The sequence below is a fragment of the Chelonoidis abingdonii genome, chromosome 2 (genome assembly GCF_003597395.2).
Source record: "Chelonoidis abingdonii isolate Lonesome George chromosome 2, CheloAbing_2.0, whole genome shotgun sequence".
In the NCBI taxonomy this organism is placed as follows: Eukaryota; Metazoa; Chordata; order Testudines; family Testudinidae; genus Chelonoidis; species Chelonoidis abingdonii.
The window spans coordinates 257,687,935-257,705,474 of NC_133770.1; the positions used below are offsets into that span (position 1 = coordinate 257,687,935).

A 17,540-nucleotide genomic window follows, 5' to 3' on the forward strand; every position below is an offset into this window, starting at 1 on the left:
GGGTCCGGCTGCCGGCCCCACACAACAGGTCCTGGGGTCCAGCTGCTGGGCCCCGCGCCCAAGGTTGTGATCCTGATCCCGCCCTGTGGAGGGGTCTCTGGGTGGAGGGCACTGGACATACAGGACTGTGGGAAATTTGGAGGAGGGGAGGGGGCGGAGGCACTGTGGTTCTCAACCTGCGGCCCACAATGATAAATAGGTTGAGAACCAGTTTTAGAGTCAAAAGTGACCAACATGTGCAAAGAGCAGTGTATACTGAATATCCATTTTTCACCCCTTCCATGAATGATGGTCAGCATGATTCTGACCAAGGGTTCGATGAATAAGTGTACACAAAGAAATTTTAAACAGGTAATCCACATAGCTGTAAATCCTTTTATTTATTTATTTATTTTTTTAAAAGTTGCACAGCCAGCTAACATGAACAGGAAACTAATTTTAAGAGAATAACTTGAGATGCCTGCGACCACGTGAAACTGAACAAGACTAAACAGTTTACACATAAGAAATTCACTCGTGTTTACAGTTTACCTATTCTAAATATATATAGGGTTGACTATAGCCTCAAGGATATTTAGTAATGAAGGTGGCACTGAAATTGTTCTCTTTGACTAGTCTGTACAACCAAGTCAACCTGCAGTTTTACATTTTCAAATGATGCAAAGAGTCATGGAACCATTGAATGAAAGCAAAACTAAAAAAAAAACAAAAAACCTCAAATGCATTACAACTCCATGTTTGCATGTCTCAATATCAAAAACAAGTCAACGGACAATCCATTAGATTACTGAGCCCTCCATCTGCCATAAAAATAAAAATAAGCATAATACACTTCTAAGATGTCTTCTAAAGAACCTTACAGATGTCAATTTGAACCAATGCAAAATAACTAAACATAACACTATGTACAACTTCCTCTCTTTATGGAAACTGTTTCTTCTGCATCTTCCAGTAACAAAAAATTGTAAATAAGAATCCATCTTACTGCATCAATACTGTGATGTCTAGAATTTTTAATCTGAGAAACATTTTCTCTTTAAAGCAAGCTTAGCTTAACTTTACGTGGGCCAATTGGTCTATCATTTAGCTCATTAATAGCAGCCATTGCTTCCTCATAATTTGTCATAGCAACAATGGCATCACCTGAAGGTAATCCGTGTTCATTACACTGTATAGAAACAGATTCTGGAATGACACCATAGCCATAGAAAAAATCCAAAATTTCATTAGGGGTGGCTCTGAATGGCAAGTTCTTTAATCTAATAGGAGTTACACGATCAGAACCACCACTGAAATTTGAATCGGACATAAATCTTCCCTCAGAAAAGCCTCCCATGTTATTGTTTCCATAATCCATCCTACCAAAAGGTTCACTATCACCAGCAAAATCCATAAAAGGTGGAGGACCTCGAAAATCCTCAGGAGGTCGTCTAACATCAGGAGGATGCCTAAAGCTCCCAGGAGGACCAAATGAGTGCATAGGTAGTCCTTGTGGTTGTCCAGGTGGTGAACCAGCTGGACGGGAATGCTCACCTCTATCATATGCCTGCATTTTTCCACTTGGTGCTGATGGTAGAACATTTAAACCAAACTCCTGCATCTGTTCTTCAGATATAAGTCTTAATAGTACCTCTGTTCCCAAGAACCTTCGACGATTTAAACTTTCTGCTTTCATTGCCTGCTCTTCAGATTTAAATTTTACCAATGCTTCTCCCAGACCAACTCCTTTGTCATCATAAAGCAAGTAGACATCATCTTCATCAATAGCAAACCCTGCAAAGAACTTTTGTACTTCAACTTTTGTCACATCAAATGGAAAGTTTCTTATATATATGCACATCTTTGGGCCACAATGCCCCTCCCGATAACTTTTTTCCGATACAGCCTGTCCAGGCCGATCTCTTTCTTGTGAGCTCTTCCTCTCATATGACTCAATTAGTTTCAACATAGATTTTCTAGAAATAGGAAAAATGTAAACAGGACGATTGAAAAGAGACATCCTGTGATATTCCAGAGCAATATCAAAATCTTTCTGATTCTTCAACATCAAAAATGCATTTCTTGTCCTCCTTTGATGCTTGTCCAGTAAAAACTTGATTTGGTTGTTAGACACATCCAGCTTTCCAAAGAAAGTTCTCAGATCTTTCTTCTCAAGATAGGTATGTAGATTTCTTAAGTGTAAGTAAAATTCCTGGCCACGAGGTGAACGAGAGCGCGTTCTTTGTCTCCTTGGAGGAGATCTTGAATGAGAATGTTTTCTTGAATGACTATAGTTTGAACCTCTTGTTGGAGAACGCTCTTTGCTTAAGTAACGAGCAATCTCATTCTTCATGTCTATCCTGCCACCATGTTCAATCCACTGTTCTTCAGTAGCTAGACTTATTTCTATAAATCTTGGACCCATGTATTGTCTATGACGTTTAAGTCCTTCTAAGGCACCATGAGGTGTAGCAAATTTTACCAAACCATCACCATTATTTAGGCCATTGCGACGTTTTATAAAGATCACTCCCTCTACTCGTAATCCAGAAAAGAAAGCGCGTACTTCATCTTCTGTTGCAGAGTACGGTATGCCATGTAGAAATAAATAAACATCATCTGAACTCACTGACTCCTTTCTTGACTGGTTATAGTTTGATTTAGGTATACCTGGATCACCATGTCTTGTGCCATTGGTATGAAAGCCAGACTCTGGGTGATTTGATGGAACATAACCAGATTTATTTATTCCTTTTGTTATAGCTGCAACTAAGTTTGAAAGGTTCCCAACACCTGATGCACCAGTATTACTACCACCTGTTCGTCTAGACCCAGACATTGGTTCTCTTCCCCCACGATCAAATCTTTTCCGGCTCATTTCTATTGTATTTTGCATTTCAGTCTTGCTGCTGAGAAAGAGCTCTATAGGGGAGTCTTTGATAAGCTCTCCTGAACAGCTCATGGCACGTCGTGCATCTTCATCTGTTGCAAATATAATAAAAGCCTCCCCAGTTTCTCCTCCAATAATATGCACTCCTCCATCAGGAATATTCAATCCCGAGAAGAAACGGCGAATATCTGCAGGACCCGCAACAACAGGAAGCCCCTGTAAACGGATGACTACAGCCATTCTGAGCTCAACCCACAGCAAAAATCACCTGCAGACAAAAAGGTACACATGATAGCAAATCTTTAGTACTCATCTATTACAGTATCTTAATATATAAGCTAGAGCCTTTTTAAGGAAGGTCCCTGCCTCAATCAATCAAGATTTATGAAATCAAAAACTCTCAAATTCAAATCAATCAGTGACCCTATTTTACTCTTAAAGTTGATTAAGTAGTCAGAATAATTAGCTACTCCACCTGGATGTATGCACATAACTGTCAATATTCCCTATCTTAAGGGCAACAAAATCCACGTAAGTCACTCTTCTCACCATCCAAGATAAGTAAGGAATGCCTCAAGTCCTTCATGGCATGGTTGCTACCTGCCAGAAACCTCTACTTGATACTAAGGACCAAAATCTTCTGTTTTAGTGTTAACAGGACACTTTCCATCATAGCACTGTGAAGTCTAGGTAGAAGATTACAGACAAAAAGGGATAACTACTTCAGTGAGAAGTAAATTAATTCATCAACAATGATGAATTTAGACTTTCAGACAAGTTGGTCTACCAACTGACCAGTTCTGCTCACCAACGGGTACGTTTATTCAGTGTTCAACAACGTTGCCTCTTTCAGGTAGTCAGGACGCTAACTGCAGCAGCCACATGCACTCAGGAGAGTACGTCCTAATTCCCAGTCATAAGTATGTGAGAAAAGGCCATGCGTGATCTTTGACAATATTCAGTGATAAGCATTAAGCCTTGGGCAGCTTACCTGTTTTTGCTTGGAAGACCTGATAAATTCTGTAAAATCAACTTAACTGTGGAAAGAAAATGAAACATAATTAATGGCTGATATTTGAATTTTGGTTTACATATTGTGCCACGTTACTGTGGCATGTCCATATCAATGGACAACATTAACAGCCAAGCACTGTAATGAAACCACAATTTTGAGTAATATGGAGAATTCCTTCCTTGTTCCAAGAGAAATATAACTGAGACATACTGTATTTCGGCACACTGCTATGCATTGCATCTCTGTCTGTGAATCCGTTTTAGATGTAGGAAAGGAAATTCAAATGTTAAGAGTGACGTCTGCAAATGATGTAAACATGCTGAGATTAACTGGTCATCAATTGTGCCACACTGAACTGTTGAAATTCAACCGAACTGCCAATAAGGTAGAGGGAAAACCCTCTGTTACTTCAGTCCTTGAAAGGTGTATAAATCCAGCTCAAGATTACATGTCCAATTCTTCTGAAATCCACCTGCTTTTGAAGTGCACGACAAAACATGCTAATCACCACCAATCCAATATTGCACTGAAGATAGACAATCACATGAAAGAGTCAAAAATCCCAAACAGATTTCAATGAGTACGTGAATTTACAAACAAATCTCATTTGCACGGTTTTCCACCCGCAAGTGCTTGCTGCATTCCAAACAAGCAACCGAGAACCACTGAATGTGCTCTGACAAGCTACAGGATTATATACAGCTATATTACAGAAACAAGGCAAACCCATGCACTGAATTGCTACCAAATTATTATTATTTTTTAACAAGCTGCTACTGACAATTAAGAATGCTACCACATTACACAAAAAATCCTAGTTTATCACAAATATAAGATACTATACTGACTACCCTACATTTTTCAGATTTCTGATCCACTTACATCTACTAATCACAAAAGCTGATCACACTTCACCTGTATTAGCACAAAAAAAGCCCAAATTTTGGTATCTGAAAGACCTTAATTTACTTCTAAACTGTCAGAATACTTCCTTTCTGTAGACAAGTCTGTAAGCTAGAAAAGACTGAATGTTTGATAATTGCACTTGTAGATAAACAGCTCCTCACATCTGTATATGCTATCTTCTCAATAGATGAAACAGCAATGCCAAGGTGCAAGGAAAGAATTCAATGGGAGAGAGAATTCTCTGAAAGGGCCTTCGTTTCTTGAAAAGTCAAATCCATTTGCCCACTAATTCATGTAGCATTCTGATGTAGTCTTTCAGCAGTTTTCTAGACCTTTCTGTGTTCCTATGACCAAAAATCATTTGCCAATATTTTGTCGTCAACCCAGAACCAGGTACGCTCAGTACTCCTGTGATGACAACTGTCAAGTTTCCCCATCGTATACTATGGACACAACAAACAACTTCTCCTGCCTAAACCAGACAAGTTAATTTCAGATCGCCACATAAAATAAAATCTATGTTAAGCTGTTCCACAGATAGAAATGCAAGTTAAACTAATAAATTTTTGCTAGCTGTTCATCCAAACAATCAAGAGATGATTACAAATGTAGACAAGTCATTAGATGGCTTAAATGAATAACCCAAGGAGATGAAATGTAGTTTAAAAAAAGTTTGTTTTTTTTAAAACATGTTAAGTCCAAATCAGCAGTAGAATAAGGCCTTCACAGAACAAATGTTTAGCTAAATGGATAAGGCTTTTCGGAAAGCACTACGTACTCACCAATTCAAAGCACAAAGGCTTCATTAAATAATATTTTCAAAAACACATCAATAAGAAGTACACAAGACTAGGACTATACTTTCAGTTCCTCACCTAGCAAAAGCTTATACCATACTCACTTTCACTGCCAATCAAATAGAATCAAAAACATTTCATAAAACTAAGTCTCCATAACACTGATGCTTAGTTATCAGTGTATAATTTCCCATACCCAGATCCCATGCAATCAAATTCATGGTCTGGGAAGGCCAACTGAAGAAAATCCAGCATAAGCCAGAGGATGGCATTAACTGAAACTAAATAAACTAAAGCGAGTGAACAGTGTTTATGAATTTTATTAGAACAAAACTGGTAAGTCGGTAAGCAATTCCCTATATCAGCTGCTGGCAAAAAATGGATTTAACAGTCAAACCAAGTTTATCAACTAGGAGATTTAGTTTCGCTGGAGCAACATCTGAGTGAAGTCTGCAAACAGGCCCGTTGCACGGGCGGCTTCGGCGAGGCGCTGCTATTTAGGAGAAGCCAGCAAGTGTCGAGCCTGAGCCAGCGAGCGATCCCACAAACTCAAGACCTCAGTCCCCACACTCCGCAACCCGATTAGGGCCACTGCCGACGCATCACAAGCCTAGAAAGCACAGCACCTTCCGCCTCCAAGCGGGACACGACCCGGGTGCCTCCAGCACCAGCTCGCAAGTTCGCCGGTATCCTCCATCCAGAAGCCAACGGGGCCCGGGAGTGGTCGCTCCCCCCATGCCAGGTGCGCCCCAGTGCCGCCAGAGGCCGTCTGTGATCCGATCCTGCGGAGAACAAGCCCGGCCTCCCCGCGGCACCGGGGCGGGAGGGGACAGAACGGGGCGGATATCCAGGCTCACGAGTGAGAAGGACCATCCGGAGCGGTCGATAGGCCTCCATATGCGACAACATCACAGAGACCAGGCCGGGACTCCACCGGAGCCCGCCTAGGCAGCTGGAGAAACCGGCAGCGCGTCTCCGGCCCCGTGGCCATGGCGCAGCGCAGACCCTCCGCCCCGGGGATAGGCGGCCAAGCGCACCGCCTGGGGGAAGCAGAACTCCCCCAGCCCGCTTCCCTCGCCCCACCCACGTACACACCGCTGCCCGCTACACGAGGGAGAGGCTCCCCGCGGCTCCACCGAAGCAGCAACAAGATGGCGTCCTCTCTCTCTTTCCCCTTTCCCAACTGACCGTGCCCACACGCATGCGCACCCCCTACGCTACAGTTCAGCCTACACTACACATGCGCGACCCTGCAGCCTCTTCCCGCCCGAGTGATGTACGCCAGGCTTATCTTTACGCATGTGCAAACTCGACTTCCTATTGCAGAGTGTCACTGCAACCTCTTCGTGTAACCGGAAGCAGTGTACATGTCTGCCTGACCTATCCGCTGTCATCATCTCGTCTTACTGCGCTTGTGCCAGTTCATGGGCGGCCGGCGCAGGGGAGCTCAGTACGCATGCGTCTATCCTTTCCGTGGCTGCCATTCCCTTCCTTGTCCACTCGTGTTTGACTCACAGCTGCGTTTGCCATCGTCTGTGTTGGCAGCGTGCATGTGCTAGGAGGGAGCTCCCGCTTCTTAGTGGGCAAAGGACCTGTCTGATTCAGATTGAGGGTGCAGAGTTGGGGGATCCCTGACCTTCAGTCTCATGGTCTATATTGGCATCTCCTTAGTACAGTGGTTCTCAAACTTGTGTACTGGTGACCCCTTTCACTCAGAAAGCCTCTGAGTGTGACCACCCACTTATAAATTAAAAACACTTTTTTATATATTTAACACCATATAAATGCTGGATGCGAAGCAGGGTTTGTGGTGGAGGGTGACAGCTTGCGACTCACCATGTAATAAACTTGCAACTCCCTGAGGGGTTCTCCAGTTTGAGAAACGCCTCCTTAGCATTATCAGTTGTTCCAATCTCTGCCTCTTGTTTCCAGGGTAGTGTCCTCGCATCCTGTCGTGGTGCTGACTGGAATAGCATTGACCTTGGGTTGGCAGGCTGAGTGTTTGTTTGCTGGTTGGACGAGACATAGGATACTAGTGACAGTGTCAAGGTAAATGAATGGGTTATGAGGTCCCTATTGTCAGTGATAGATGCCTTGGCTAGGTCTACACTGGCAGGTTTTTTTCACCAACAGTTTGGTCAGTGAAACTCGCTGTTGTGTGTTCACATTGTCTTCCACTGTCAGCAGAGCATGTTCACACTTGTGGCACTTGCATTGGCAATGAGAGCATTTCACAGTGCAGCTCTCCCCCTTCTGCTGCTCAGTCCTGTGGGAAGGTGGAGGGTATCATGGCACATCATGAGTCTGGGCTCAGTGCCCCATGATGCACGGCTTTCCATGCCAGCATTCCATGTGCTTCCGTCTTCAGTTCATGGCATTTTTCAACGTCTGTTGTTTTCTGCTTGCCCCCCACATCTATCTGCAGGAATTGATCCTGCGCTCATCTCCACTGCTCTGCAAGCTAACACTAGCACATCGTGAATAGCACTGGAGTTATTCTTGAAGTTACGAAGGCAATGGCAGTCACAGCTGCCTGAAGCGGTGTCCGACATGGAAAGCAGCAACATTAGGTTACTTCTGGCATTCACAGAACAGCTGAACACAGTGGAACGTTGCTTTTGGGCTCGGGAAACTAGCACTGAGTAGTGGGATCGCATTGTTATACAGCTCTGGGAACTTTCGGATGTAGAAAGCCACCTACCTGGAACTGTGTGCAGCGCTCGCCCCAGACCTGCGGTGCAAGGATACCCAAATGAGAACTGCACACTCGGTGGAAAAGCATGGAGTGATTGCAGTATGGAAGCTGGCAACTCCAGACTGCTATCAGTCAATCGCGAACCAGTTTGGAGTGGGAAAGTTGACCATTGAGGCTGTGTTAGCACAAGTGTGCAAGGCCATTAATCACATCCTATTGCAAAGACTGTGACTCTTGGCAACGTGCATGAAATGTGGATGGCTTTGCAAAAATGGTTTCCCTAACTGCAGGGGTGCAATAGATGGAACACATATTCCAATTCTGGCACCGGGCCACCTTGCAACAGAGTACATTAATGGGAAGGGGTACTGCTCCAAGGTTCTGCACACACTTGTGGATCATCATAGGTGTTTCACTGACATCAGTGCGGGGTAGTCCGGAAACGTGCATCATGCATGTGTAACCCTTCTGCCCCTCTGAATTTGGCAGCAACAAGGGCCGGGTTCAGTATCCAGGGGTTTTGTTTCAATAACACAATGCCAAACCAGCTCGAGCCCCCACCCAGTGACCTGGGAAAATCTTACACACACCCCTGGGTGCCTCGAAGAGGCAATGTTTCCCCTCTCGCAAGCACAGAGTTCTCGGTGTAAGCAGAAAAAAGTTTAATTACAAGAATAGACAAAGCACTAAATTGGGAGAAACACCTTAACGAGAGTTCCTAGACCAAAATCGCAGCGGCAAAAGACCCACACCAGGAAATTGGAGCGTGCCTTTTCCCCTGGCTCTGAAGTTCCAGCCAGCCCCCCCAGATCACCTCACAGGTCCCAAAAGATCCACAAATAAGTCTGTGTCCTGGGTCAGATGACGCCCAAAGTTCAGAGTCTACTCTGCAGAGGTCCCCCCTCACGCCTGGTAGAAAGGGCACCTTACGTGGTCCGAGGGGCACACTGCCCTGACCTTCCGTGGTTACTGCTTCCGCCTTCTCGCCACGTAACTAAGCTTGGCTTTACGCCAGCCACTCCACCTGCTCCTACCACCGTCCTCAAAACGCTCCACCTCCACCAGACTGCTCTGCTCGCAACAGCCTGTCCTAGATGAAGCTGCTACCAGTTGTCCTGCAACAAACTGCTCGGCTCTCTATGCTCTGGTGAAGGCTGTTCACCGTCCACAGCTACCCAGCTCTGCAGGCCATTCCGCTCCCCCAGCTAGTCCGGATGCCGCTCCGGCCGTCCAACCTTCCGCCAGCTCTCTTTTCCACAAGTATAGCTCAGCTCCCCCACTAGTTAGCACAGTACTCAGTGCTCTAAGCTCAGTAATCAGCTTTAGTGATCTGGCTCTTAGTGATTTCAGCTCTTAGTAGGGGAGTCCCAGTGCTGGTGCACCATTAGCCTAAAAGTGAGTTACAGCTCAGTAACCTGTACACAGATTCTTAAGGGGAAAAATTCAACTTCTGACATCCACAGTAGAGAGAGAGGGGGTGAAACTGAATGTTTCTGGCTCCACAAGAAGACTACACCACCAGGCAACAAAATACCTGTCCAAACCAGCCTCTTCAACTTCACTGGGTTCTTGGAACCCATGTCCCTTGTCATGCGAAGACACACCCAAACCTGAGGTGAGTCATATTCTGTCACAAAGCAGTCCCACAGCTTGGCAGTCTGGGATGGGGTGGGCGTGCCTATGCAAATATTTGAGATTCGCATTCCAGACATTCTTTCCACACTTCCCATACTTCACCACCAGATGTCAGGGTCAAATATTTGAGATTTCGCATTCCAGACATTCTTTCCACACTTCCCATACTTCACCACCAGATGTCAGGGTACAGCTCATCCTGACTCTGCTTACACATGTATATTTAGGAACAGTGGCCTGTACAGAAAGCTGCAAGCAGGGACTTTCTTTCCAGACCATAAGATCACTGTACAGGGAAGTCAAAATGTCCATCGTGATCCTGGGAAACCCAGCGTCTAAGTTCCCTCTAAGCTGCCTGGCCACATGGCTGTGCAGCTGTCTATTAAGCCCCGCACAGGGGCTCAGAACTGCAGTGGGGAGCATGGACCTGCCACAGTGGGGAGAGGTGCCCCTCCCTGCCGGCCCCAGCATGTACCTGCCCTGGATTTGCTGTGGCCAGCGGGAGGGAGCCCCTCCTCCAGCCTGGCCCAGGGCCATCAGAGCTTCTGGGTAGAGGAGTCTCTCCCTCGGCCTAGCCCACGCCTGCTGGAGCTGCTGTGCCTGAGGAGCGGCGCCTCTCCCCCAGCCCTGAGCTGCTGCAGTGAGAGAGGGCTGGGGGGAGTCCTCTCTCTCCACCGCATCCTCTGGGCAGCCTGCACCCCAAACCCATTATCCCTGGCCCCAACCTAGAGCCCACAGTTCTCCGCACCCCAACCATCTGCCCCTCGTCCCCAGCCCCACCACCAGAGCCCACACTCTAGCCAGCGCCTTCACACCCTTGCACCTCAACCCTCTGCCACAGCCCTGAGCCCCCTCCCACACTCCGAACCTCTTGGACCCACTCTCACCACATGAATTTTGTTATCTGCACCAATATGAAGGTGATGCATCATACATCACTTCCATATTGGTGCACATAACAAAATTCATTCCGCACACAGACATAAAAAATCAGAGGGAAAACTGCCTGATGTGCCCCTTAATGCCATGGCTCATGAAGTTGTACACAGGAAACTAGAGAGAAGTAAGGAGCAGTTCAACAACATGCTCAGTAGGTGCAGAATGACCATTGAATGTGCGTTTGGCCGGTTAAAGGCACGTTGGTGATGCCTATATGGCAGGTTAGACCTTCATGAGGAAAATATTCCCATGGTTATAGCCACGTGTTGCATGCTGCATAGTATTTCTGAAGGGAAGGGCAAAAGGTTTACTCGGGTGGATTGCTGAGGCAGAATGCTTGGCTGCTGATTTTGAGCAGCCACATAACCCAGGGCCATACTGCGTAGCTATGCAGGGAAATGTCCAGCATGCAGAAACAAAGCCAGCCTTCTACATTTCTCTGCCCGTTACCCACTCAGAACTTCACAAAGCAAAACCACTCACCAGGGGTCTCCTCTCCTGCTTCTGTCTCGCCAAAGAGCGACTGCAGAGACTGGCTAAACACCTCTGGAGTGGAGACTGCCTCCTCTCCCCAAACACTTATCAGATCCAGTAGCTCCAGTGATCCAAGTGGGAGACTGACTGCTGTGTGGAGCCGCCAGGATCACCTGGGAAGATGCGATGTGAGCTCTCCATGCTTTGCAAACAGGGATGGGAATTTCAAAATTCCTGGGGCTTTAAAGGGGGAGGGATGGAAGGTTGTTTACCTGGTGGCAGGGCAGCAGAGTTGAAACTGCTGACCAGAGTGATGAGGATGGGCATTGTGGGACACATTCTGAAGGCCAATAACAGCACTAAAATCAAGCACGGTGTCTACATGGGCACTACAATGATAAAACCTTGGAGCAAAAGCCTTATGAGACTCGTTGAGGTGGTTTTATTATAGTGCTCCAACTGAGGAGTTTCATCGCAAAAATTGCAGTGTGTACACATCTGGTGTTTCATTGCCAAAAGTTGCCTTTTGGTGAAAAAACTTAGCAGCGTAGACCAGGCCTTAAAGACTGGGCACTAGGAGAGAGTATTAAGTCAGGATTCTGCTCTCCATCTGAGTAACAACTATCTTCAATTTTGGTTTGGAAATAGGTGCCGGTTTTTCTGGAAGGGGTTCTCCAGCTTTCTAGTCATGCTGCATGAGACAAGATACAAGATAGTTGGTGGAACAAAACATGTAGGCAGACTGAGTTTATATGACAGCTGGACCTCTTTCCTGTCTCCAGGAGAAATATTACTGGCACAGGAAGATAAAAGTCTCTGTCACCAGGTAACTAGACCCTTAAGAGAGTCATTGTTACTGCTGAAATGTATATCCAGTTGGGAACTGCTAGGAAGCAACTGGTGTGATAAACATGGTTTCCAAGCAATAATAGCACACAAGATCATAAACTGGTCTGTAATTTTGTGTCAGGAAAAGGATGGTCAGGTATAATAATGAAGACATCTAGTGTACAGAAGTTTTGGTAGGGTTTAGAGAAGCATGAGGGATACAGGTGGGTTTTGGTAGCTGGGGAAAAGGGAGAAGAAATTACCCTCTCTCTCTTCTACCTTCTCATCTAGCCACTTTTCTTCTGCACCATAACTCTGCCCACCTTTCCAAATAAAAAGTAAAGCAGGATACAGTCAAAGGTGAGCTGAGAGAGGAAGGTATCTAGAGTTGTGTCCCCTTTATTGTTTTCTGCTTGCTGCTTATTTTACCTTTGCTTTGCAGACAAAAAAATAAAATAAAAAAAAAAATCTATTTTGAGCCAAGTTTATTTCTCCTGCCTCTGCCTTGGTCTATACAACCTCCTCTTACTGGGTTCTCTGACTTTATATTTTATGCTGTTCTTATATTCCCCTTTCTTTGTTCCTTTTCTCCCTCTTTCTCTCGGCCTATTAATCTTTTTTGCTTCCTTATTTCTCATCCTATTCCTCCCTCCCTCCCATTTAATCAATGGGACACAATAATACCAGAGTACAAAATATATAGGAATGACTGAACCGGTCATGTTGGTAGGGGAGTAGCACTATATGTGAAAGAAGGCATAGAATCAAATGAAGTAAAAATCTTAAATGAAACAAACTGTACCATAAAATCTCTCTGGATAGTAATTCCATGCTCGAATAATAAGAATATAGAAGTAGAAATATATTACCAATCACCTGGCCAGGATGGTGATAGTGACTGTGAAATGCTCAGGGAGATTAGAGAGGCTATTAAAATAAAAAAACCTCAATAATAAAGGGGGATTTCAATTGTCCCCATATTTACTGGGTACATGTCACCTCAGGATGGGATGCAGAGATAAAGTCTCTTGACATCTTAAATGACAGCTTTTTGGAGCAGCTAGTCCTGGAACCCACAAGAGGCAATTTTTTATTTAGTCCTAAGTGGAGCACAGGATCTGGTCCAACAGGTGAATATAGCTGGGCTGCTTGGTAATAGTGACTATAATATAATTAAATGTAATATCCCTGTGGCAGGCAAAACACCACAGCAGCCCAACACGGTATCATTTAATTTCAGAAAGAGGGACTACACAAAAATGAGGAAGTTAGTGAAACAGAAATTAAAAAGGTACAGTGCCAAAAGTGAAAAGCCTGTAAGCTGCTTGGAAACTTTTTAAAGCTACCATAATAGAAGCTCACCTTAAATGTATACTCCAAATTAAAAAACATAAGAGAACCAAAAAAGTGCTACTCTGTCTAAACAACAAAGTAAAAGAAGTAGTGAGAGGTAAAAAGGCATCCTTTAAAAAGTGGAAGTTATATCCTAGTGAGGAAAATAGAAAGGAGCATAAACTCTGGCAAATGAAGTGTAAAAATATAGTTAGGAAGGCCAAAAAAGAATTTGAAGAACAGCTAGCCAAAGTCTCAAAAAGTAATAGCAATGATTTTTTAAGTACAACAACCAGTGAGGTCACTGGACAATTGAGATACTAAAGGATGATAAGGCCATTGCAGAGAAACTAAATGAATTCTTTGCATCAGTCAAGGCTGATTTCCCTACTCTGGCACTTCAAGTGCAGAAGGTAGGGGCCTGCAAGGATTTAAAAAATGAATACTAGCCACTCCAGGATGGTATTAATCTTCCAAGGTCACAGCTTTTCTCTGACCTTAGATGGGTAGAATCATAGATTGGGGTTGGAAGGGACCTCAGGAGATCATCTAGTCCAACCCCCTGCTCAATGCAGGACCAATCCCCACATGGCCCCCTCAAGGATTGATCTTGCAACCCTGGGTATAGCAGGCCAATGGTCAAACCACTGAGCTATCCCTCCCCCACCACCTAAGTGCAATTGTCCACCCTTTTGAGAACCCAGAAAGGAACACTTGGGAATTCCATCCTATGGGGTACCCTCAAGCCCTTTCACACACACCCTCTGGGGAAGAGCTGAGGGAAAAAAAACAAAGGAAATCAGCTGTCGTCATCAGCTAATTAAACAACATATGCACAAACCTCTTAGGGACACAAAAATTCAATCCTGTTTTTAAAAAAGGTAAATTTTATTAAAAACAAAAAGAAAGGATATACATTTGGAACTTAGGCTTTTTGCTAGATTTTAAAAGAAACAATTACAAACATTAAGCATCAAGATACCTCTTTTGAAATTTAACTTAGAGGTTATAAGCAAAAGAAAAGCATTTGGGGTTAGCACAGAGGAGTTCACAAGCCAATAAAAGAAATAACCCTAATCACATTTTTTTAGACATTCCCTGATTTACTTACATATCTGGGGTTTTAGATAAGTAGGTTTGAATTGATGGTTTTTCATACCTGGTTTTAAAGCTGCTTACAGTATTGTTGTTCTGTGTCTCCACTCTCCAGAGAACAAACACAATGGGAAAGCTTTTTTCCCCCAATTTTGAAAAGTTCTAGCCCTTCCATTGGCCCTTTTGGTCAGGTGCCCACTCCCTTTCCTTTACTTGGGGGACTTTTTTAGCCCTTTACAGGTAAAGCAAGCAGAGAACAGCCACCAAGAGGGACTTTATCGCTAACTGGCTGGCTGGGTGTCCATAAAAGGGAGCTACCATCCCCCTCGCTTCATTTATCACAGCATTAGTCTTCACAGCTCAGGATGTGATGGAGATTCCCAAACCTGAGCCATTATTTTTAGGTGACAAATCTGAGGAACTGTCCCAACTTGAGGTGTAATTTGAGGAGGTTTTGGAACTAATTGATAAACCAAAGAGTAATAAGTCACCAGGACCAGATGGTATTCACCCAAGAGTTCTGAAGGAACTCAAATGTGAAATTGCAGAACTACTAACTATAGTCTGTAACCTATCATTTAAATCAGTTTCTGTATCAAATGACTGGAGGATAGGCAATGTGATGCCAATTTTTAAAAAGGGCTCCAGAGGTGATCCTGGCAATTACAGTACTGGGCAAACTGCTTGAAACTATGGTAAGAAACAACATTGTCAGAACACAAGATGAACATAATTTGTTGGGGAAGAATCAACATGTTTTTGTAAAGGGAAATTCATGCCTCACCAATCAACTACAATTTTTGAGGGGGTCAACAAGCATATGGACAAGGGAGACAAGCGACAGAAGTGGAGCAGCCTGGCCCCAGAGGGGCATCATATGCCACCATCATATGCCAGCAATGCCCCTCTGCATGTACATCGGCCAAAACTAGACAGTCTCTACGGAAAAGGATAAATGGACACAAATCAGATATCAGGAATGGCAATACACAAAAACCTGTAGGAGAGCACTTCAACCTCCCTGGCCACACTATAGCAGACCTTAAGGTGGCCATCCTGCAGCAAAAAACTTCAGGACCAGACTTCAAAGAGAAACTGCTGAGCTTCAATTCATCTGCAAATTTGACACCGTCAGCGTCAGGGTTGAAACAGACTGTGAATGGCTTGCCAACTACAGAACCAGTTCTCCTCCTTGGTTTTCACACCTCAACTGCTAAAACAGGGCCTCACCTCCCTGATTGAACTAACCTCGTTATCTCTAGCTTGCTTGCTAGCATATATATACCTGCCCCTGGAAATTTCCACTACATTCATCTGACAAAATGGGTATTCACCCACGAAAGCTCATGATCCAAAACGTCTGTTAGTCTATAAGTTGCCACAGGATTCTCTGTTGCTTTTACAGATTCAGACTAACACGGCTACCCCTCTGATAAACAAGGAAGGGTTATTTACTCCTTCTCATAACACAAGAACTAAGGGTCACCAACTGAAATGAATAAGCAACAGGTTTTAAACAAACAAAAAGAAGTATTTCTTCACTCAACGCACAGCCAACCTGTGGAACTCCTTGCCAGAGGATGTTGTGAAAACAGGGCTCAAAAAGAACTGGATGCTTTCCACCAGGACCACTGGCTACTAGCCAGGATGTCTGGCATGGTGTGCCTCGCCTCTGTTTGCCAGAAGGTGGGAATGGGCGACAGGGGATGGATCACTGGATGATTACCTGTTCTGTTCATTCCCTCTGGGCCACCTGGCATTGGCCAGCCAGAAGACAGGCTACTGGGCTAAATGGACCCTTGATCTGGCTGTTCTTATGGTCTCTCTCTTTCTGCCACACTCACCCATTCTCTAAATTAACTGACAGCCTTTTGTAATTTTTTCTCCCTCACACCATATTGTGCTTTTCTGAGCCTGAAGTTCCGCTGCGGTACACGTCGGGTGAGGAGTCGCACGGCCACCGTCCCGCCCTTTCCTCCCACGTGCAGCTCCCTGGGATTCCTAAGAGGAAGAACCCGCCGTGAACTGTTTCGGCCCCTCTGGCTAGCCGTAGCCGGGACCGTTCTTTATTCGTCGGGGGTCAATCATCGCGGAGAGGCGGGGTCGGGAGGTTGCTGGGAGTTGAGTAGCCATGGCGACGGTGCGGCGCTGTGGCGCCGCTGCTCTGCTCCTGGTGCTCAGCGTGCGACTCTCGGCTGGGCAGAGCTTCTCCCTGCCTCTGCGCCAGCCGCAGGACTGCGGCGGTGCCCGTTACTTCGACATCTCCAGCCTGGCGTGCGGCCAGTGCGGGCCACACCAGGAGCGGAGCGCCTGGGGTGAGAGCGAGCGAGGGGCCCAGCCGCGATGCGGGCCGGGGGAGTCCTGCCTCCTAGCGGGCAGGGTGGGGTGTGCAAGGAGCCTTACCTGTCCCCCGCCCTCTCTGACTAGGCTCTGGAGGTGGGGAGCTGTTCTGGGAGGCTCCGCTCCGTCACGGGCTGGCAGAGCCCCTGGGCTGAGGCCACTGAGCTGAGGGGGCTGCGCCATGTTACGGCCCGCCCCTGCCTGCGGGCTGCGTTCACAAAGTCCCTTTAGAGCCGTGTCTGTGGTAGTCCCTGGGAGCTGAGCAGTGCGTCACCCCCATCGGGGGCAGACTGGGGGTTTGTTCAACCTTTGGCTCTTACGATACTGAAGCGTTTGTTTTAATTCATCTTTTGCATGTCAGAAACCGGGATATTCGCTCTTTGCACGTGAACTACCTGCGAAATGCTGGCATGTGTCCAGTGATCAAACATGGATCGTGGGGTAGTGATGCTGCCAGGGGGAAGTGGTGCTCTAGAGAATTTTGTCCTAAGACTTTGTTTTTTTCAGAATAGCATAGGTTGGTTGAATTTGCAGTACGTTCACCATCCCAGGGCAACAATTTCACCTTGTGGAAACGTTGCAAGACAGATTTCTCATTTCTGTAGTGGTTAGTTT

General features: G+C 45.5%; 2 protein-coding genes across 3 annotated transcripts in view; one reads left to right on the forward strand and one right to left on the reverse strand.

The window, feature by feature from the left end:
- Nucleotides 1–355: 355 nt before the first annotated feature.
- On the reverse strand, nucleotides 356–6,894 carry RBM12B (RNA binding motif protein 12B). 2 transcript variants are annotated; one of them, XM_032762807.2, is made up of 3 exons: nucleotides 6,683–6,894; nucleotides 3,861–3,906; nucleotides 356–3,137 (listed from the first exon to the last, which is right to left on the reverse strand). In XM_032762807.2, the coding sequence occupies exon 3, from the start codon at nucleotides 3,107–3,109 to the stop codon at nucleotides 1,037–1,039; it is 2,073 nt and encodes a 690-aa protein (XP_032618698.1). In that variant the 5' UTR covers nucleotides 3,110–3,137; nucleotides 3,861–3,906; nucleotides 6,683–6,894; the 3' UTR covers nucleotides 356–1,036. The 2 variants fall into 2 exon arrangements, with proteins under 2 accessions (XP_032618698.1, XP_032618699.1); XM_032762808.2 differs by having other exon boundaries at nucleotides 356–3,906; nucleotides 6,683–6,780.
- A 9,801-nt stretch (nucleotides 6,895–16,695) lies between these two features.
- The window catches only part of TMEM67 (transmembrane protein 67), a 52,382-nt gene continuing 51,537 nt past the window's right edge, over nucleotides 16,696–17,540 (forward strand). Inside the window, exon 1 of the mRNA XM_075063102.1 lies at nucleotides 16,696–16,900. Coding sequence (XP_074919203.1) covers nucleotides 16,717–16,900 — 184 coding nt within the window. The 5' untranslated portion in view covers nucleotides 16,696–16,716. The remainder of the gene's footprint in view (nucleotides 16,901–17,540) is intronic.

Coding starts and splice junctions, on each gene's coding strand:
- RBM12B (XM_032762807.2), bottom strand. CDS start 3,109: ATGGCTGTAGTCATCCGTTTACAGGGGCTTCCTGTTGTTGCGGGTCCT.